This window comes from Equus quagga, chromosome 12 (assembly GCF_021613505.1).
Source record: "Equus quagga isolate Etosha38 chromosome 12, UCLA_HA_Equagga_1.0, whole genome shotgun sequence".
In the NCBI taxonomy this organism is placed as follows: Eukaryota; Metazoa; Chordata; class Mammalia; order Perissodactyla; family Equidae; genus Equus; species Equus quagga.
The window spans coordinates 41,627,687-41,650,237 of record NC_060278.1 but is presented as its reverse complement, the minus strand read 5'-3'; the positions used below and the strand labels follow the sequence as shown (position 1 = coordinate 41,650,237).

Here is a 22,551-nt window from a genome sequence, read left to right as displayed (position 1 = left end):
GACCCGGATTGGGAGCCCCTCCACTCTCTACTCCCACTGGTTTCTGTTTACTCATCAGTTACTTGGACAGACCAACATCCATCTCAGCAAGAACTTCTTCCTGACGCACCGAGCCAGGGAGCGGTCAGACACCTTCATCAACCTCCGGGAGGTGCTTAACCGCTTCAAGTTGCCCCCGGGGGAGTACATTATCGTGCCGTCCACCTTCGAACCCAACAAGGACGGAGACTTCTGCATCCGGGTCTTTTCCGAAAAGAAAGCTGACTACCAGTAGGTCGTTCTGCCTCCTCTCCCCTCTCCCCTGCTTGTTCGTGTCACTGGCCTGTTCTGGACCCACGCAGAGCTCTTTACTCCTCTGAACGTCAGTTTCTTTTTCTGTAACACCTGCCTGCTTTGAAGGGTTACTGTGGGGGTTTAATACATCGAGGGACTTTTAGTGTTATTCTCAGCTAAGCAAAGAAAATAGCCACTCAGGATATTTTTGGTAGGAAAGGGGTAGTTGAGGAGCAAATTGCAGAATCTAATTTCACAGTCGTGTCTCTGAATGATCAAGTTGTCATTTTCACTTTAATGATCCATAGTAGACTCTCTATGAACCCAGTGCCATCAGTTGGAGAGAGCTGGGCAGTGCTGGTCTGTCTAATCCTTGTTTTCCCAGTTGACCAGCCTGGGGGAGACAAGTGTAAACGACAGTCTCAATGGTCTCTGTCTTCACAACCTCTCCCCGTTACAGTCCAGCTCCCTCCCCCCTTGCTTATTGGATCCCAGCTATTTGGGGACCCTTTATGGCTCATGCCACTGTCAGTATGGCCTCAATTCACCACGGCTTCTGCCGCTTCAGCTGCTGCCTCAACCCTGTCTATTACGTTGGGCGCTTGATTGCAAGAGACATAATCAGCCTTGGGCAACTTAAGCACAAGGAGATTTACTGAAAGGCCACGGGGAATCTAGAGCTGATGGGAGGCGGGGGGTGGGGGGGACCAGATAGGGAAGAGCAGGGACCAAGGGTGTGCTGGAGGGCTGGGGTGTGGGAAGCGGGGACATGGCAACTGCTGTGTCGCCTCTGACCTGTGCCACGTGCTGAGATCCAAAGACCCAGTAGAGTGTGTCTGGTGGCCTCTGTAAGCCTGCCTACAGAGGGGAGAGGGCAGTGGGAGGAGAAGCAAGGAATGACCCGTGCTGCAGGACAATGCACGGCAGAGAAGGAGTTTCCCCTGAGAACACTGGGGTGCTGTTAAGGTGAGGGAACAGTGCCGGGCAGCTGCAGACCAGTTCCTGCCACAGACAGGTCCCCTCCTTTGCTAAAGCTCCACCGGAAGGGGCCCGCTCTCAGCTCTCAGGATCCTGGGAGGAATCCTGGTGCGTCCAGTTTACCACTGACAAGGAAATGGGGACCTGACCGGTGGCATTGGAATGACACTGTCCTGTGTCAACCCCAGGACTCTCCCTCCCTGCCAACCACAAGCCACTATCCACGGAAACTCCCACCCCCTCAATTTTCCTGCTCTCCAGGGGAGCTGCCCACCATGGCGGGACACCCCCATCCCACAAAGGTGCCTGCCTTTCCTGTCCCAGGATATTAATCCTTCTGCTGCAGGCTCCAACTGTCAGCACCAAGAGTCCCATATCCTTTCCCCTGTGAGGTGTCGGCACCGCAGAATGGGACTCTCAGTGTAAGATGCAGGGGCACAGGGAAGACCCTCCTAAGTTTAACTGCCCTCACATGGAGCAGAGGGACCCACACACAGGACTGTGCACGGGATAAATGACCACTGCCTGAATTGAAATCTCGCACAGGCCTCTGCACTGCCTGCCTGCTCCAACCCTAAGCAGAACCCATAGGCAGCGGTGTCCATTGCCTGATTCTCAGTTTGAAAGATTTACCATGGCAAAGAGTGTTTCCAGTGGAACTGAAAGCGGTTCCCTGAGGCCAGGACCGGAGTGAGCGGTCCAGAGTCCCAGCACCCTGCTGCCCGGGAAGACCGTGCTGTCTGATGAAGACCAAAACCCAGCCAACGGTAGAATCTCTGGCTCTCCAAGTTGTTTCGGCCACAAATCTTCCTTGGATCATTGCTGCCTTAATTTCTGCTGTGCGGGGGACGTGTTAGCACAGAAACTCAGGGCACAGAGAAATCCCCTCTGCCCACCCCATGCTGGATTCAACGTCAACTTCCACTTTAGCAGGGATTTCTGCAACGTTTCTTTTCACCCTCACCTCCCTTCCAGTAACACATCATTTCCTTCTCTTTCCAGAGTTGTTGATGATGAAATCGAGGCCAACCTTGAAGAGGTACTTGTAGCTCCTTGAATTTCACCCACTCTGTCCTGGCCAACACAGGGAGCAGAGGAACAAACATGATCCCAAGGGTTTAGGAGGCCCCCAGGACTTCATGAACACAGCTTGAAACGGAAGACACATCCCTGCCGCGGGGGGCCCATGAGTGCCTCCTGCAGCGGCTCTGGCCGCTGTGTTGGGCCTGAGCAGTCCCCTGCCCATTAGGGCGGAGTTAGCCCATGAGCACGTGGGGTGCTGTGGAGAAGGACGGGACACCAGTACTGCACTGATCCGTGCGAGGTGCTCGTCACTCTCCCTTCCAGGCCTCAGTTTCCTCCTCTGTAAAATGAGAGCACTGGATGACAAGATTTCTCAGGTTGCCCAGAGTTCTAAGCGTTGTGATTGAGCGGTAAATCCCAAAGGGCTTTGAGGGGTACAACTCAGGAACTTCAAATAGGCCCAACCACAACAAATCCAAAGTTGAGGAAGGACAGCACCACAGAGGAGGGAAGTCTGCTCCCTACTGTCCCAGGACCTGGGTGGTGTGATCATCATTGACCCCTCACTTTCCTAAGGTCTGTGCTTGTCCTGTGTCCTCAGTAGGAGACCCAACAATTTCAGAGAGCCTCATGGGCTTGTGCCCACCAGCCACTGCCAAAATCCTTCTAGAACATTCCAGCTAGTCTTTTTTACTTCTGAATCCCCATTAGAGTAGATCATAAAAGGCCCTTTTGGTTAAATGATTAAGAAGATACGTGTGTGAGAAATTAGAGTTTAACTCCTTCCCACATAGTTTCTATTCCCTCTCCTGTGTTTTAACTAGAAAAGGAATTTCTTGTATTAATTCTTCACACCATGCCTTATTGCAATCCCAGTAACCTTAGAATTCAGGCCCAAGAGGTGGAGAAGGGGAACCGTGATCGGGGAGGGGCGGCTGCCCCGGGAGAGAGGGCAGGCAGGCCCCCTGGCGTCATTCTTTGCTTGGGTCCATTGTTTCTTACTTCTGTGCCTCACCTTCCAGATCAACGTCAGCGAGGACGACATTGAAGATGGATTCAAGAAGCTGTTTGCCCAGTTGGCCGGGGAGGTAGGTGTTCCCCGGTCTCTATGCTCTTCACTCTGGTTGATGCAAAGGAAAAGACAGTCTTTCCCCTCAGGGAGCCTTCAGTTTCAAAGGGGAGAGGAAACAAACAACAAAACAAAGAGAAATTGCAAATTAACTCCGACTTCTGATCAGATTCCTCACCCACGTCCTCCCCAGGACCCCTGAGCGATGCCGGGGCTTCCGTTTCCGTGGTCTCTCTGGCTCTGCATTTCTCCTACCTTAGGATTTTTGGCCTCACCTTGTGGCTGTTTTCTCGGTTCCACTCAACTGAGACATGGAACTCGGCCCCTTATCCTTAATTTCCACAAAAATATTTGGGGGAACAGAAGAATGCAAGCAACTTACAACAGAGTCCTAGACTTCCCTGTTCTTAAGAAAACCCTCAGCCATTGAGGCTTTAGTCGGCTACAGATTATTCAGCCTTGTTTCTTCCCAACAACTCCAAAAAAAGTCATCCGCCTCCGTTATACGGAGGATCTGTCCCTCCGGTGTCCACCCCAGAGCTCCTCTGGGCCTCCTCACCCAAGTGCTAAAGTAGGTGCCGGCTGCTCCCCCTGCCTCCCTCCCTCCCGGCTTCTAAGGGAACGGGGCGCCACGGAGACTTGTTTCTCCACTGACTGAATCAAACACACACACCTGGCCCCAGCAGGCAAAAATGACCACAGTCAATCTTGCTCTTCAACAGTGGGGCTTGTCCCCCAGTGACACGACATGTGTGAGTGAATGGAGGCACATGAGCCACCTCTGAGGAGCCCTGGCTAAGAGAAAGTGCTGGGCTGGTTCCTGGAGACAGCTGGTTCTGATCAGCTTTGCAGGAAGCCAGATCTGAGTTTTAAAGGGTGAGGAAGGCATGCTGGATGGGAGGAATGGTGTGAGCGAACCAAGTCAAGTCAGACCACAGACGTGGGTAGAGTGGAGAATTTATCCTTCATCTTCTCTACAGCAACGAACTGGCGAATGAACTCTGCCTAGAGCACGCTGTACCTTACAACACTATCTGAAACACGGGCTGTGGCAGTGCCACTCCAAGTGTGTTCTGGGGAAGCAGCAGCATCTCCTGGGGCTTGTTGGGAGTGCACATTCATAGACTCCAGCCCAGACCTACGGAATGCACCTCCCACGGGCTTGGCCGGGGCGGGCATCCATTGCTCATGTGCTGCTCCAAGGGAGCCAGTAATGATGCTCTGGTTGCACGTCCACAGGATGCGGAGATTTCTGCCTTCGAGTTGCAGACCATCCTGAGAAGAATTCTAGCAAAACGTAAGTATCCCCTCCTTGCAAATCCTTCATCCTACTCCTCTTGCGGACTCCAGGGAACATGGGAATCCTTCCCCTTCCATGTCTTGGCTGCTGTGGCTGCACCATTGCTCCCTACAGCCACATAAATACCCCTGCCACCGCCACCATCGAAGAAGTGGTGAAGGAGGCTCTACTCGATGTGATAAAAGAATAAAGGTTTCCAGGGTCTAGAGATGAAAGAGCACATCCAGGTTTCCGCTGCTTACTGGCTCTGTGAGCTGAACAAGGGTATATAACCTCTCTGACTCTTGTTTCCTTATCTGCAAAAGAGGCTTATTACTACTTACGTCTTAGGAGTGGTTGAGCCTCTTAAATGAGGTAACGTGGAAACTGCCGAGCACAAAGACTGCGCTCCATAAATGGTGGCTATTATGATGATTAATTGGTAAGAAAAGGCTGAGTGAGCCCAGATAAGGGCAGCCAGAAGGCCTTCCAAGCCCCTGAATTTCCTGGCTGCATTTATTTGGCAGGGACCCAGTGATGGAGTGACATCTCACTGATCAGCCAGAATGGAAGGATCAATGAACCATCTTCTACCCAAACCAAGGGAATGGCCTTCATCTCTCAAATGTGTGTTTAAAGGAGCCACTCTGACCAGTTCTTTACTGGGAGAAATATCACTTCATTGGAGCCAATGGGCTAGGCAAGTGACTTCAAGGCTCCAGAAAGGCCACTCTCAGCCCAAGCTGTAGGGTTTCCATAAAGAATGAATAAAACCAGATAGAGACTTGAGAAGGAGCTAGGGAGCCCTGCTTCTCACAAACCTCTTCAGCTTGTAACTATTTCTTTCTTTTTTTTTTTTTTAAGATTTTATTTTTTCCTTTTTCTCCCCAAAGTCCCCCGGGTACGTAGTTGCATATTTTTAGTTGTGGGTCTTTCTAGTTGTGGCATGTGGGGTGCCGTCTCAGCATGGCCTAATGAGCAGTGCCATGTCCGCACCCAGCATCCAAAACAGCGAAACCCTGGGTTGCCGAAGCAGAGCACACAAATTTAACCACTCGGTCACAAGGCCGGCCCCCTTGTGACTATTTCTTAAGCAAAAATATCAAAGCCAATATCACCCCCCCACACACACTATTGATCACCAAGAGGGAGAAACACACACACACATCTATTTCTTTCCTCCTCAAATGATCACAAGAACCATGCTGCCTTTGATAGGATGGCTGGCCACCGAGCAGGGGTTTGTAAATGTCAGAAGTTAGAAGCCTGGATCAGAAACAAACGCGTATGTTGTCATGTCCTGAACATCAGCCCCGTGGACCATCTCTAGCAGTCTCGTGGATTTCAAAGGCTGCCTCTGGTCTAACTCCACGAGATAAAAGGAAATCTTCCACTTACAGCCCAAGGAGAGTCCAGGGCCAGCGGGGTCTTCCATCCCGGTGAACGTGAACCACCCGCCCCTCGCAGGGACCATAGATAACTGGAACCTGCCCTGTGGCCCTGAACACACAGCTGCCTTAAGAGCTTCCGTGATTCACAGAGCTCCCCACCAGCGGCTCAGAATGGCCAGACCAGCGCAGGACTTCCCCAAGGCGGGCCTGGTCCTCACCCTTCCTCCTCCAGTCTGGGGGAGGACAAGAAGATGGTGTTTACCCTTGAGGCCACCAGGCACAAGTGAGGTCATGGGCTCTTCAGATGTGTGGCCGTGATGAGCCCAAGGGGACTAAAGCCTCATTGTTCCTCCACAGATGGAGGGTGGGGTGGGGGAGGGGAGAATGAGGCCAGGCTTGGGTTCAGCAGCTCCTTGTTGGGGGACAGCATTTGCTTCACCCGTGCCTCTGAGCTCGGTCCCCTCCTTCGGCTGCCTGGTGATGGCTGCCTTCTGCCCAAGGGTCCCACACTGAGCCCCATGCCCATTCCTGAGACGGGGTCAGTGCCCAGATGCCAGCTTTGAGACAATTAGGTTATAGCCTTTCACAAGGACATGACAAAACAGGGGGCTCCTCATGAATCAGTGGGGAACCAGACTCACATTTGTGACAACGGTCTCATACCACCTGCCAACCCCCAACGAGACAGGACTCACCTGGTAGAGCACAGTGGCTCCAGATTGATGGCTTCCGGGTCCTCAGGCTCCTCAGTCAGCTGGGGACATGGATGCTCTGTCGCTGTCAGCAGATGGATGACCCAAGTAAATCTCTTACTCTCACGGGTCCCAGCCTACCAGGAACTCACCGGCCCTCCACTTTTCATTTCCCCGCCTGATGACCACAGGCGACTTGGCACCCGTGAGCACATAAAGACCCAATCATTTATCGTTATTTATTTACTTAAAAAGCACTTATTAGAAACCTGTTTGCCCGCAGCAAATCTACAGAGAAGTCAGGCGAATATTATGCAGCCTCTGCACTGTCCCAGGATGGTCGCCAGGAGCCAGATGTGGCGATTTAAAATAATTGAAGTATTGGAGGGTGCAGATACAGGACATTTCCATCATTGGAGAAGGTTCTATTGGACAGCGCTGCTCTAGAAGATTTCCCTGAAACATTTACTTTGTCTTCTAGGGCAAGATATCAAGTCCGATGGCTTCAGCATCGAGACCTGCAAAATCATGGTTGACATGTTGGATGTATCCTTTAATGTGGTCTAGAGAGAAGGGCTGAAGGGGCTGGAAACTTCGCTCTAGAAGGGTTCCAGCACGCTGCCCTTTAGCACGGCTGCTGTGCCGGCTTGCTGACTTGTGGTAGAACTGTGGTCAGCGCGGACCTCCCTTCCTGGGGAAGCATGAGACACTAGAGATGAGGGAAAAGGAGATGCTGCGCGTCCTGGCCACCTCCGCGGGCTCCAAGTGCAGGTCGGCCAGCATCCCTGGGCCTCGTGCAGGAAATTTCTGACAGCACCCCACCATCCTCTGCCTGAAGCAGCTCAGATTTGTTTCCTGAGGGACAGTCTTTCCACTATTTCCTCTAGGGAAATATTCCTTAAACCGTGATATTTCCGATGTGAACCTGCTTCCTCTGGTCACGATTTCCTTCTTGATTCGTAGATCCGGGGCCCACCCGCCATGAGCATCCTCCTCCTTTGCTCTGGCTCCTTCCAGGCCACCCACCTGGCCCTGAGGCAGATGAGCATCCGTTTCCCCCTTGTTCCCGACACTCACCGAGGAGTGCTGGCCAGGGACGGGCTAAGCCTCTAGACAGTTTTATCTTGTGGGCTCACAGCACCCACCGTGTAGCTCCCCCCACAAAAAGCCTCTGAGAAATACTCCAAATAGGGCTCCCCAAATCAGCAAGGGGCCAGGCATCGGAAGCCCTCTGCAGCCCCCTGAATATCATGTGACAGCTCGTTTTTAGCAGGGTCTGGGGTCCTCCCACAGTACCCCCAGAGCAAACAGTAAGCGGACTCAGGGGGAGCCAGCAGGTCCCTATCTGGCCCTTCCTCCTGCCCTTAGACACAGGTTTGACCAATATAAACAGCTAGAAAAGGGTCTTTCTGCAAAGCTCCTTGTGAATATGCTGGTTCCCAGAAAGTCCAGTGGGGAGGACAAACCAGGTGACCCTATGCCGCGTGACCCTGGACCCTGGAGCTCCCCTTAACTGAAGGCAGTTGGATGGGACTGGGAAGCTGGGGTTGAAGGAATTCTACATTCTTTGGACGAAGATTCAGAAATACCAAGTAAGAGCCCAGGAGGGCGCGCGGGCGGGCCGGGGGCTCAGGAACGTGCTGTGCGTGTACTTCTGGAGGCAGCAACTCCTTACCGGGGGGGGGGGGGGGGGGGGGTCCCAGGGGGGGGGGGATTTCACCCGTAACGGAGCTCAGGGTGAGGGAAGACAGGTGAGCCAACGCAAGCAGAAAGAACAAGGACTTCGCAACTTGTGTCTACTCCCTGCCTTTGTCTCATTATTGACGGGAAATGGGGTCATCAAAAAGCCACCCCCAGAAGTGTTCTGAAGAAGCTGTGTAGCCTCTTGTCTGGATTTTGAGAGCTCAAGGACAAAAATTACATAGAGGATAAGATGGGCCCAAGGCAGTTGGCCAGATGATTTGATGGGCATATTTACAAACTAGCTCACAGAGAGGCAAAATACTATTAGCCATTTGAGGCAGAAACCTGGGTGATTCCTCTCAGGCCAGACTAGAGGCCCGGAGCTGGGAAAACTTCCTGCCCACTCAGCACACGGCACAGAGGGAACTTGCCCCCTACCCTGCTCCAGGCCATGGTTTTATAACTATTTTGTGTGTTCCAGAAAATTTACCGGGAAATCGACGCGGACAGGTCTGGGACCATGAACTCCTATGAGATGCGGAAAGCATTAGAAGAAGCAGGTAAGAGTTTGTGACAGTATTTTCTTCTTTCGTTTTATCTGTAGAATGTATGAATACGTATTCTATACAATCCAAAGTGGTATGCCATGTGAAATCAAGTAGGTGCTGGCTCCATACAGACGACGTTCTTTTCATTCCCCTTGTAAAGACTTAGTGGAAAAATAAACTGCAGTCCAGGATGCTCTGCCTTCTAAACCTTCTCGAATCTAAGTTTCCTTCTGAGCAGGCTGGTAGGTCAAGCAGGCAAGGCCATTCTCAAACAGACTCCCCCCAGCGCCTCTGTTTGGGTGCAGGGTTGGTTGGGCAGAAATGGGATCAACTCCACACTTGGGTAAGTCCCTAGCAGAAGGTGCTATCAAGAAAAGGGACACAAGCTGTGGGAGAACAGCAGCGTGGGAGAGTGGTGTGCTCTGAGGACAAACATGACCATAGGAGTTTGTTCATTTTATTATTGGAATGTAATACGGCAGCAGAGACCCCAAATAACTGACCTAACCAAGATACATCCTCCTCTCACATAATCCAAGCTCAAGCCATCCAAGCCGGGGCGGTGCCTCCTGCTGTCATGTCGTGTCACCAGCCTTAGAGTGTTGCCCTTATATGAGGGACCTAGGGTGGCCCGCCACCACAACCATGTTCTGGCAGTGGGTCGACAGAAGGAAAGAAAGGTGGACTCCTTGCCTTTTTAAGGGCACACATCAATCTACACACGCATCCCCAGCCAGAATTTTGTCACAAGGCCCCAGGTGGCCGCAGTGGAGGCTGAGAAATGCAGTGCTGATTCTAGGCAGCCATGGCCCATTAAAAATTCTGTTACTATGGGAAAAGGGAGAATTTATATTAGTTTACCATCAACAGTTTCTGCCATACACATCCAGGAAGAATCTAGTCTCCCAGATGATTCAGAGCTAAACAAACAAACAGAAAAGGAAGGATGGTTGACAGCATGAAGCCAGCAGCGTGACCATGGAGGTGGGGACAGGCAGGAAAATCTTACATGTTGGTCAGTAAGGAGGCAGGCAGGCTGACGGCGGACAGCTCGGAAACAGAAGCGACGGCAGAAGCACTGGCTTTGCAAAATAAAACCAGCCTCACAGAAGAGCAGCCAGGGGACAAAAGCAATTATAACCATAGCATAAATTGCCACATCAGCCCCCTAGCCCATGAAGAGAGCCCCAGGGTGCCAGCTCATACTCAGAATCGGTTTGCCTGTTCGTTTCACTGCAGGTTTCAAGCTGCCCTGTCAGCTGCACCAGGTCATTGTCGCTCGGTTTGCAGATGACCAGCTCATCATCGATTTTGATAACTTCGTTCGGTGTTTGGTTCGACTGGAGACGCTATTCAGTAAGTGGGTGCTTGGGGAAGCCCCATTCGGTTCTCTCGGGATTCACACGGCCTGCCTTTCCCCAGGGGTGCTGTCATCCGAACCAGAGACGTGTCTGTCCAGTCGAGAATGAAAATCCTTTAATTTGGGGGAGGAGGGAAGAAATAATAGCTTGTGACATTCAATGAAATCAGCTGCCATATCAGGCAGGAGGATAATGTGGTCTCTGTTTCAGCTCACTCACTGATGACATCCTCTTTGTCTCTCCACAGAGATATTTAAGGAGCTGGATCCCGAGAATACAGGCACGATACAGCTCGATCTCATCTCTGTAAGTCAGCGGCTCCTAAGGGGATGGGGGAGGGGGAACATGGGCTGACTGACCTGCTTTCTAAAGCTTTGCTTTAAGACTCTTTTGGTCTGTCGGGGATAGGCCTGTAAATGGTTATAAGATCCCGCAATGCACTTTTATTTGCCGTTTGTAGTTTGCCAACTACCTATTGATTCTCGAGTCCACAAAAACACAGCTGGTCCCTCCTCCCATGAGCTTTGCCTTGAGTGCAGCACAAGGTTAAATAAGCAGAGAGCGGCTGCAAGATCCCTCATAGAAAAATGGACTGATTCACTGGCACGGGAGAAGGTGCTTCTAAAGAAAGCCTTTGGATGAAACTCCAGTGGGTTTTGGGAAGATCTGTCATTCTTAGAACAGATCTACCAAACATGCTTTCTGAGCACATTCCTTTTCTCTCCCTCCTCCCCCTTTGAAATAAAACTAACAATAATAAATAAGCTCGCCGTATATAATTACCGTGCCCATGTGTCTGGCACCCCAGCAAGACGCACCTCTGAAATGGTCGTCAGTGCAAATAAAGTTGGTTGACCAATTCCACAAAAATGCGAAGCGTGAAATGTTCTCTTGTCCTCCCGATGACAGGAAGTTCTCTTGCTTCAAAGAAAGAAGCCAGCTGGGTTATCCTTCCAGTAGCACCTGGCTCCAGTCTACACTTCCTCTCTACTCCGGGGAACTGAGCTTGGAGCGGCACAGGCGACAAAGGGCTGGGTTGGGTGGCCAGCACCGGGTGGGAATGGCAAGGTCCCCATGTACCAGAGGAGCCAAGTGGTAGGGACAGGCATGAGACCCTTGCAAGTCTTCCCTTGAATTCTGAACTCAGGAGGAAGCCAGCCGCTAAATCCACTCTGCTATTATGCATTATAAGGTACCTTTAGTCAACTGAGAATCTATTTTAGCTGGTTACAAATAACACTAAGTTGCTTAAAACTCTGTGTAGTCTAGGAAATATCCCTACCCTGACATTACAATCTAAGCTAGAGGCAATACAATTGTGCCTTGAAATTTGCCATATGGTTAAGTTCTGGAAACGCTAACCCCTTCATCATTCTTGCTGGGTATCCTGTTCCTCCCATTTCCTGAGACGCGTCTCGCCCACTGGCTTTCCCTCCTGTTCTAGGCCTGCCTTTCACGGGTCCCTGGAGACCCACATCTTTGCGACTAGTCTTTGCTAAGGACGAGCAGTGTCAAGAAAATGTCCCCTTCAGTTGGCAGCGATTTCAGCCCCGGCTGCATGTTCCATCACCGGGGAAACTTTGCAGAAGTCCTGCTGCCCAGGCCCAGCCCTGACCGATTCAATCAGAATTGGATTTAAAGTTCCCAGATGACTCCAATACAGAACCGAGCTTGGAAACCACTAGTTGAAGGCGTGTCCACACCTCATGACAGTTCTGCTGTGACACTCTCGGACAGAGACAGGAAAATGCGAATTCTTATGTCTGAGTTTCACGTGTCATGCATGTCAGTCAACCCCATAATCAATTCATGACCTCCTGATTCCAATAACACATACACCCCTGGCCCATAAAAAGCTAGACTCAGGGAGAAAAATGTGAGTTAGTGCACTGATCTCTCTTAACCCTTGGTCAGCTTTTCTGGTACAGCCATCAGCCTTTCAGAATAATCTACAGGTGCTTAAATAGCCTTCAGTTTTAAAATTGGTCGCTGAACCGATTTTTTTTTTTCTTCCTCACAGTGGCTCTGTTTCTCGGTCCTTTGAAGTTATAACTAATCTGCCTGAAGACTTCTCAGGAAAGAAGATCAGCCAAGGACTCAGCTTCCACAGAGAAACTTTTTATCTGGACCTTGAAATGATGGGAACATTTACTTAGACTGCTGATTATAGTGGGAAATAATCATACTATTTGAGATAGCAGAACTTTCAGATATCCAAGTAAAAGATTTGCATATTATTACAATAAAGACAAGTGATCGCTTAAGATTTGATAAGCTCAAAAAAAGCTTTAAAGCTGTAAATAGGATACACTTTTTACTTTTACACACTTCCCTGTTTATAGCAATATTAAATCAGGAAAAAATGCAGGGAGATACTTAATAGCTGCACAAACATTAGGGCAATCCCAAAGGACACGAGGCCCTTGGTGGGCATATTTTTAAAAAGCAACTTCCAGTTTAAAGCTGCAGCTGTGGCATTTACCAGACAGCCATTTGGTTTAACCAGATACCAAGGGAACGGGTTACCATTGCCCTTAAGCAAAATGGAAAATGATGCTCCACAAAGTAATCTTGCCAAGGCATCAAGAGTCCAGGAGAGCAAGCACACCTCTGGCACTTGGATTAAACAAGACAGATTTTATAAAATTCCTTGGTTAACAGTAAGTTGTTCTCCTTAAACTCAAGTCTTTGAGCATGTCTGGTCTTACACGCCGAGTGTTATCCATCTTGAAGAGACTCTACTCTTGGTCAGCTGAAGCAGGACACTGAAACCAGGTGTCCAGCTTGCAAGCCAATCGTGATGAGAAACAATGAGCCATCTGCTGCCTGCCTCGAAACTTCGTGAACGTCACCATCTCTGCTGTCCGTGCATGGAGTCGGGGGGACATCGCATAGGGAGTACCTGTGGAAACCACCCAAGCTTGTTTCCGGGCTTCACTTTGGGGAAAATGCTAGCAATGTTATAAAAATATTGCCTTGTTGCCTTATCTTCTTCCAAACGTACTGTTTCAATAAAGAGTCGCCCAGGCAGTGGCATGCCGTGCTGTCCTTCCTCGGGGGGGGCCTGGTGGGTGGGTTATGAGCACACCCAGTTACAGCCTGCGTCCCCTTCCACAGGGTGTGCTGCCTCTGCAAACCCCCGTAGTGGGAGGAAAAGGCAGCTTCCCCATCATTTCAATGTGGAACTATAAACATTTATAAAAATCCAATTCAGAAGCTCTGATAATTGACCAAAAAATGGGCGTGGCTGTAATTTCCACTGCTTGCTGGTCTCCTAAGGAGCCACAGGCAAGGTCCCTGCTCACCGGCCACCTAAACGTCACTGTGGCTGACTCCTGCTGGTGTGGGGGACAAGAAAGGGAGCCGAGACGACGGGCAGAGAAATCACTGGTCTGCTGTTGGTGATCCTTGAGGAATCATTAAAAAAATGGGAACAATGTAAGATGACTTGAGCTAGGTAATGCCAGCTTAAGACTTCATGAAAAGAAAGGAAGATGGATTTCCCCAATTCAACTTGAACGAGTTTAAGTTCGTCCTGGTGCCCCACTGCTGTCTGAGGCCCAGTAGGTGGCAATCCCCTGGGGGATGAGATTTTTCTGATTCAGCAGCACAGGCTTTGGGCTAAGAGTGAGATGTGGGGAGTGACTCCAGACTGAAGCAGCACGGGCAGTGTGGCCAGGGGCTGGGAGGTGGAGGGACACGCAGGCCCCTCCCAACCCGCGGGGCTGCTCCAGACCTTTCCGGCAGCGCTGGGTGCCCTGCCCCTGCTGTGGCACTTTAATCTGTAGAGCTGAACTAGGTCACCACTTCTTAAAAGTCTATTTTAGTCACAGTATAAGAAATAAAGTGAAAATAAAAAGATAAGGTACATGCTTATCATAGCAAATGTAGAAAAGACTGGAAAAGAGAATTATCAAGTACTCTGAGTTCTCCCACATAATAAACATTTGCCAATGCCCATTTTACAGGGGAAAAAAAAATGACCAACAAAGCACATCCCCTCGACTTTCTGAGCCTGGAGGAAGTCCCAGACCCTAACCCCTCACTGCCTCCTTGCCCCCAGCCCGTGAAGGAAGCCCCCCGAATCTCTGCTCTGAGTCCCAGTCTCAGGCCTATCCAGCCCCCTCGTGTGTCTTCAGTTCTTCCCTCCACAGGGTCTAAGCAGGCCTCAGTGCTCCCCACACTGCGAAGCGCCCTTACACCCTCCCCCCCTCCGTCATCCAGACAGCTGTCCTGCTGGACCCTAATTCTGCCTTTCACAGGGTCCCCTCCACCCTCTGCAGTCCAGCTAACGGCCCGCCCACGCTCCTCAAACAGCTGCGCTTTAGGATCGCCACTTACCTCCTGGTGCCGGATCCTACTAGCACGGACCAGCCCTTACCTTCTGGGTTCTCTGCCAGCCTGGCCCCCATGCCCTCTGCGCTCTGCCCCCAGGGATCCCGTTCTCTCGTGTGCCCCCGCTGTTCCTCCCCTAGTTAAAATCCCTCCGTGGCTCCACTGTCTTCAGGCTCTGAGCACAGCTGAAATTTACAGGTCATCCTCTTGGGCAGAGTCCATTCCTCAGCTGCCTTATTCCTCCTTTTCAAAACTCTAAAAATTCTGCTATCATAAAGATGTGCCTATGGCATCAATTACAATACACAAGAACCGGAAAACAGCCGTTAAGTTCAACATTAGAAACACTGGACACACTGCAAGACAGATATTGTGCAGCCATTAAAACTCAGGTCTATGATACAGTGTCAGGCATAAAACAGAATATGGACTTGCTTAAACAGTAAACTCAGCTATGGAAAGAGAAAAAGCACAGACAAGACTAGGAGGAAACATGCTCGAATGTTAATGGCGGTTGCCTCTTTTTTTGTTGTTAGTGCTGTGGATTGGATTCTGACTCCTAGTGACCCTGTGTACACAGAACGGAACCCTGCCCAGTCTTTTTGCACCATCCTCTCATCTTCTGGCACTCTATCACAGTGCTTCTCTACTATTCATGGGGTTTTCATGGCCAATTTTTCCGGAAGTGGGTGGCCAGGTCCTTCTTCCTAGTCTGTCTTAGTCTGGAAGCTCCACTGAAACCTGTCCACCATGGGTGACCCTGCTGGAATTTGAAATCCCAGGGACACAGCTTTCAGCACCCCAGCCACACGCAGCCACCACAGTATAACAAGACAGGCGGGTGGTGTGGTTCCCTGACTGGGACACAAACCTGGGCCACAGTGGTGAGAGCGCCGAGCCTTAACCACTGGACCACAGGGCTGGCTGTGGTGGCCTCTAGTGTGATCCTCTTCTCCTCCTGCTTCATAACCCTTTTCTGTACTTTCAAATATTTCTATAAGGAGCTTTGACATAAGGATCCTCTGATAATAAAACAAGTAAAAAACCAAAAAGGGGGAATAAAAACAAATGATGTTCTAAGTTTAAGATAAGGAAATAAAACAGACGATCAGGGCCGGCCCTGTGGCCTAATGGTTAAGTTCAGTGTGCTCCACTTCCGTGGCCCGGGTTCAGTTCCTGGCACGGACCTACACGGCTCATCAGCCATGCTGTGGCAGTGTCCCACATGCCACAACTGGAAGGACCCACAACTAAAAATATAGAACTGTACCAGGGGGCTTTGGGGAGAAAAAGGAAAAATAAAATATCTTTTAAAAAAACCCAGCTGATGCCATTTTCCTGACTTTCACATCTTCCCTTTTCATCCATTTGTGCAGTTCTTTGTACCTTTGTACCAAGCACCTTCACGGACACTGCTTAGCATGGTTCCCCTCACCTCTCTGAGGGGTGCTGAGCCGATGATATTAAACTCCATTTCAGTTTAGGAAACCAAGTCTCAGCGGGTCCAGTGTCCTGGGCGAGGTCCCGTGATTGAGCAGAAAGTGCGCCAGCCTAGGACTAGAACGCACACATTATCTGCTTCCTATTGCTGCTGTGACGCATCAGCACAGACTGAGTGGCTTACCAACTCTCTTGGCTCTGCAGGTTAGAAGTGCAACACCTGTCTCCTCAGGCGAGCTCACTCCCCACTGGAGACTTGAGGAGGATCTGTTTCCAGGCCCACTCAGGCTGGCAGAATTCAGTTCCGTGTGGCTACAGGCCTGAGGTCCCCACTTCCTTGCTGGCTGAAGAACCAGGGGTTCTTCTCAGCTTCCAACTTCCCTGGCTCCCGCCCCCTCCATCTTCAAAGCCAGCAAGGGCAGGACTGGCTGAGTCCACCTCATCCTCCCAATCTCGCTACCCTCCCCCCTGCCTCACCTCTCCGGCTCGGAAGAGCTCACGTGATTACACTGTGCCCACCTGGGAAATCCAGGATAACCTCGCTATTTCAAGGTCAGTTGATTAGTAAACTTAATTAAATCTGCAAAGTCTCCCACAGCAGTGCCTAGATTAGTGTCTGACTGAATAACCTTAGCTATCCTAGCCTGTTCAGGCTGCTATGACAAAACAGCACAGACTGAGTGCCTTACACAACAGATGTTTATTTCTCGCAGTTCTGGAGGCTGGAAAGTCCAAGATCAGGGTGCCACCAGATTCGGTGTCTGGTGAGAGCTCTCTTCCTGGCCTGTAGCTGGTGGTCTTCTTGCGTCCTCACATGGCACAGAGAAAGGGGCCCCTCTGGTCTTCCTCTTATAAGGACGCTAATCCCACCATGGGGGCTCTACCCTCACGTAAACCTAATTACCCCCAAGGCCCTACCTCCAAATGCATCTCATTGAGAGTTAGGGCTCCAACATCCAGTCCATGGCACCAAGGGACAGGAACATGGGGGGAGGGGGTCTTTAGAATTCTGCCTACCACACGTCTTCTGACGTTTAGTTCATGTTGTCATTATTTCTCTTTTACTCTGAAAGGCATGAACGTTCTTTCATCTCCCTTTCTTGCTAGGATTTAGCTACTCATAAAAAAGTATAAGTAAAAGTGGTCACTGGTTTTTCATTTGCATCTTCTATTAAATAATACAGTTCCACTAAGCAAAACGGGTTCTAAAACAATTCACGAACTTGGTAACAAATTAATAAAACAATGTGGAGACGCTGTCCCTGTAAGTTTTCATCCCACAAATCAACGTATAACTCTATGAAAAACATGACATAAAATGAGGACACATGAGGGGCTTGCTCGGTGGTGTAGGGGTGAAGCTTTCATGCTCCGCTTCGGCGGCCTGGGGTTCGCGGGCTTGTATCCCAAGGCCGGACCTACTCACTGCTCATCAAGTCATGCTGTGACCACATCCCATATATAAAATAGAGGAAGATTGGCACAGGTGTTAGCTCAGGACCAATCTTCCTCACCAAAAAAAAAAAAAAAAAATCAGGACAGTGGAACACTCTGAAGCTTTATGTAAGTACAAGTTTCTATCACCAGGCGCCCTAAGATCTTTTTTTTTTTAAAAAAAAAGCTTAATTCTCTATCAAAGACTACCACAGAACTCATGAACTGCAAAACAGTTTTCTGTAAGCAAAGAAATACTTCTTACATTTAAGCACATGGGTGGTAAAGAAGTATTATTTTTCAGCTAAGAAACCCGAATGGCTTGTGAACTTTAAATAAGGCTGTTAAATGACATCAAAAACTAAAACCAGTAAAAGGCTAGAGTCAAAAAGTTTAATTTTATTACAATTGTTTTTAAAGGCAGCTATGATCTTGACAAATATTATGGGTAAGTCTATAGGAAGTCTAATTTCTGAGATACAAAAGACAATAAATACAGATTCAAATTCACCCTAAAACAAGATCCTAACTCTAATTTCCTGCAGTGTAGTTTAGTCTCAATATTTCAAATATATGTGTAATTCTGAAGATGCTACAAGAACTCGTAATAAAGTTATTGCTCTCTGACAGCCAGCAGTTCTTCACTGACAATGTACCAGTGTGTGGCAGCTTCGAGGCGTCCCGTGAGTCCCGAGGGCCTGCTGGTGCCGGGGGACAATGGGAGATGGCACCACGATGACACTGGTCCTTTCTGGTGGGAGGACAAATAGAGGGGCAGGTGCTGAAAATCTTCAACTAAGCTGGATGTGAAGCTCATTTCCCAGTAGCCCCAGAAATGGTCCTATTGCTTGTGTAAAGCAAGATTGTCACCGTGCATCTTTCGGAGTGCCACACGGAACGCCTCTACCCCAGTGCACAGGCAGCTTACCCCTCAGCTCCATTTCACTGTGCCGAACGTCCTCCACGAACAGGGAATTCTTCAATCCTTCATTTTCTTCCAGAGAACATTCTTCATCGCTTTCAAGTTGCAGTGTCATTAAAATAAGTCTTGTGAATTTTTTGCCAAAAACAATCACATTACTTCTTCTTAGTGATAACAGAGATGAATTCTTCATTAACTCAAGTTCTGTGAAGTTTCAGGCCAAGCTCCTCTGTCGTGGTTTAATTCTTGGGTATAGCTGCAAGAGAGTTTAAAAAATATTTACAGACATGTGGGAGTCTAACAAAATTTCAAGAAATACTGGGGGAGAGGGGTTGATGTCACAAGAAAGAAATTAAACTAAAGAAAGGACTCTTTCTGCCCCGGGGAGCCCCAGGGCTGCCTGAGTACACAGACTCACAATTAACAACTCTTCCAACCAGCTATCTGCAAGGACATTCAAGAGCCGCAGGGGTCTCTCAATGGTGACAATACCATGGTGCAGTGACACAAAAATCCACTATGGTTCTAAGCATTAACACAATCAGCAGTTTGTTGAACCATAAATCAAGTCTAACAGGAACCACAAACTTCTAAATGTGACTTGCAATGTGCTATAGGCTCCAGCGTCCGGGGCTTCCATCCCAAGGGCAAAGATAAGAGATGCAAGTGTCTTTCAACTCTATTCTCAATGGACATAACACGGTGTCGTGGGACTTGAGGCTCTCAGGAACAAAATGTCACAGACTAAAAGTCTACGGATTTAAGGAAAGATACGTGCGTGGAGGCTTTTGTTTTAGGATTTTGTGGTTCTGTGTTTTCTATAACAAGAGCTGGAGAGGAGAGGTTTGTGAAGGCAGCAACATGCCCAGTCTTGAAGCCAAGAGTCAAACTAGTAATTCAACTGGCAAACTGAACAGAAACCCTCCTCGCTCTCTTCCTGCTCCTTAGACAAAGGGAAAAAAGGTTTACTGCAAGAAAGCAGCCAGACTTCAGCCAGACTGGACACTAGCTGGTGGGTCGATGTTCTCTAAAGGATTATTTTTCTCACTGAGAGAAGATATTTACCCAACACAATTTTCTAGGCTCCTGAAATTCAATATTCCCACAATGTCCTTTTTTTTCTTAACCTCAAAAGAAAGCAAAAATTAAGTTGTGTAGAGGCCACTTCTACCTAGAAAAGCTTTCCAAAAGACTAAGAATATTTAAGCGTCAGATTAAAATAGAAATCTTTAGTCCAATCTGTAGATTCCAGAACCTTCCAAGAGCCAAATGCACAAGACAGAACTCAGTCTGTGACCAACTGCTTCCACGCTTGGGCACGAACAACTCCCCCCACACGTCATCACCCACAGGACCTCTCTATTAGAAACTAAAACGAAGGACTCAAGCAAGCAACGAGCTCTAAGAGGCAGAGCTTTTCCCAGATGAGAAACTATACAGAGCAAAAGTGCCCACTTGCCATTCATGTTCCTCGGAGAAGGGAAGTGGCTCATACTGGAGGTGACACTCCTCTGGTGCCAGAGGCTTCACAGAAGCAAACGAGGGTGCCTGCGAGGGAACGACTTTCACATTTCTACTGTCGTCCGGGAACGTGAAAGTTCTCTTAAAGCCTCTGGAGCCTGATTTTTTTCACTTTCGTTATTCTTTATAGTTTATATCAGGATCACATGAAGACTCTACACCCTATTTCAGCACTGGGGTTAAATGTCGCTATCAGGAAGGCGGCGGTTGGGGCGTGATGAAGTCATTTACCCCGCACATCAGACAGACAACAATGGAGAAGGAAGAGTCAGGAGGGGGAGACGCAGGGCAGCAGCCAGCCAGCCAGCCAGGTCGCAACACTGCAGTCACTTTAACCAGGTCCCCAGAGGGCAGAGCCCGAGCGGGGGACACTCCCGGCAAGACCTGGTACGCGGCCCGAGGCGAAGCTCTGTGGGGACCCGAGCACGCCCGCCCGACGGCTGAGGGTGACACCAGTAAAAACAGCTCCCGTCTGCGCGATGTGCCACTCCGGCTTTATCCTCACAGCCATCTGAGGGGGCAGCCTGCTCCAGCGCCCCCACCGTCCTCCTGGGCCCTGGGCACCCAGCGCCCACGTATGCAGGGGGCTCTGAAGTGACGTGGACGCTGGTGTCCCAACTGGATGCACCCGCTGGGGGCTGCATCGGCCCTTCCCTCCCTCGCTCTCCTTACTTCCCCCTCAACGGCAGAGTCTGCAAACACCTGTACCTTTAAACTTTTATCTCGGGCTCTCACCTACCCCATCACTTCTCTCCTCCCTCCCACACGTGCGGCAGGCCCCCCGCCTCACACATGCGACCAGGTGAGGGAAGACTGGAAGCTGCGCGAGAGCCAAACAAAGTCTTGACAGAGCTTATTCCGCTGTCCTTCCTCCATCCTACCACAAGGAGCCTCTTCCCTGGAAATACGCCTGAGAGTCTTACCTGATGAGCGCAGTCCCTTTGCAATATAGAGGTGTTATTGGTTTCTACGTGTCAATACGATTTTATGAAAATTAACATCAAATAGTAGGAAAAAGCAAAGAATCCTGTCTTCAGTGCTCTGTTCAAGCTCTCTACCAGATTTGAAAATCCTGATTTAAACAAATTGAAAATTTATTTCAAACGTCATGAGCTCACTTCCTATCAACTATGCAGTCATCTTTATTCTATTTATAAATGCAGACAGGACTCCCGTCCTCTACTGACCCTACAGGAATCACTGAAAATGTGGCTTCGAGTCTCAATCTACAACTAGCAAAAATGTAGAATTCTGTATCTCAGTGACAAGGGGCAGCAGGGCGCACTGGATCCATAACACACAGCAGTTTTCACACAGCCCGTCTTGACACGCAGGAGAACCTCCCAGTGTGGGATACTCACTCCCAGCAAATTGCGTGGCACGTATCCTTCCTTCTCGTTGAGGCGCGCCCACCACCACTCAACCTCCTCCTCGTCTTCCCTGCGGATGATGGTCATGCAGTCGCCTTCCTTCATGGGCAGCTCGTCGTCATTCTGAGGCTCATAATCCCAAAGTGCATAAATGACTCCTTTATTCATTATGCCCATTTTCTCCTGAACGCCTAGAATCATGACAGTAAGATACAGCACAGGATACGTAACTCAGAGTACACTCCTCTTAAGAACTTTTAGCTACAGATATAAAACCAAATGAGCAGAAATGGGTAAGTGCTGGAATGTCAGAGCTACTACATTAAATGTTCAGGACATAAATTTCCTGGGGTCGAGGGAGGAGTGGAAGGGACGTACAAAAGACAAGTTAACGTGTGCTATCGTCTCTGAACAGCTCTTAAAAACTAACAAACACCTCATAAGCAGCTCTTGAAACTAGTCTCACTCAGAATACAAAACTTTTGCAAGCTTAGGAATTAAAAAAGGACTGTTCCATGGGGCCAGCCCAGTGGCACAGTGGTTAATTTCACAGGCTCCACCTCAGCAGCCTGGGTTCACAGATTCAGATCCCCGGTGCTGACCTAGCACTGCTTGTCAGGTCACACCGTGGCAGCATCCTACATAAAATAGAGGAAGACTGGCACAGATGTTAGCTCAGGGCCAATCTTCCTCACACACACACAAAAAAACCGTTTGAGTCTAGGATACTAAGAAAGTGAACGAGACGCCAGTTGCATGTCAGCCTACTCCTAAGTGTAATGTCCAGGGAACTCTGGAAACATTTTCATTCTTTACCTAAAACTGAGAGCAGACAGCAAAAGAGCTGTAAGTGTTGCGTCTATTAAGTGGCCTCTACTGCTTCCCACATGGGGAAAGATAAAAGAAAAAAAATTATAAATGTCAGAATGCAGAAAGAAATATAGCTAAATGTTTTAAACATGATATAAAATCTACATCTAGTCAAATATAAAGTAATGAGAACTAGAATTCTAAGACACTGAAATCCACAAACTAGGGCAGGAAAAACCCTCGAATGTCCACCTCTCACCAGAGGTAACAACAGATTTACATATTAACTGCTACTGTAAGTGTCGCTGAGCTCCATTCGACCTTCCCACCCAACGGGCACTGCTAATAAGGAAGAGCTGTCGTCCCCGGGCGGGCAACAGGAGGAAAGCAGAGGAGAAGGAAAGGAATTCAGCAATAAGGTC

The 22,551-nt window shown here is 49.3% G+C and overlaps 2 protein-coding genes across 3 annotated transcripts in view; one reads left to right on the top strand and one right to left on the bottom strand.

Moving 5' to 3' along the window:
- CAPN2 (calpain 2) overlaps positions 1-13,330 on the top strand; it is a 59,277-nt gene extending 45,947 nt beyond the window's left edge. The window contains exons 12-21 of the mRNA XM_046678745.1: positions 59-270; positions 2,254-2,290; positions 3,297-3,362; positions 4,583-4,640; positions 7,187-7,251; positions 8,229-8,297; positions 8,870-8,948; positions 10,176-10,292; positions 10,545-10,603; positions 12,318-13,330. Of these exons, the coding sequence (XP_046534701.1) occupies positions 59-270; positions 2,254-2,290; positions 3,297-3,362; positions 4,583-4,640; positions 7,187-7,251; positions 8,229-8,297; positions 8,870-8,948; positions 10,176-10,292; positions 10,545-10,603; positions 12,318-12,341 (786 nt within the window). The 3' untranslated portion in view covers positions 12,342-13,330. The remainder of the gene's footprint in view (positions 1-58; positions 271-2,253; positions 2,291-3,296; positions 3,363-4,582; positions 4,641-7,186; positions 7,252-8,228; positions 8,298-8,869; positions 8,949-10,175; positions 10,293-10,544; positions 10,604-12,317) is intronic.
- Positions 13,331-17,885: 4,555 nt separating this feature from the next.
- The window catches only part of TP53BP2 (tumor protein p53 binding protein 2), a 57,445-nt gene continuing 52,779 nt past the window's right edge, over positions 17,886-22,551 (bottom strand). For both annotated transcript variants that reach the window (XM_046678469.1, XM_046678470.1), the window contains exons 17-18: positions 21,311-21,510; positions 17,886-18,684 (exon numbers count right to left, since the gene is read on the bottom strand). In XM_046678469.1, the coding sequence (XP_046534425.1) occupies positions 18,643-18,684; positions 21,311-21,510 (242 nt within the window). In that variant the 3' untranslated portion in view covers positions 17,886-18,642. The remainder of the gene's footprint in view (positions 18,685-21,310; positions 21,511-22,551) is intronic.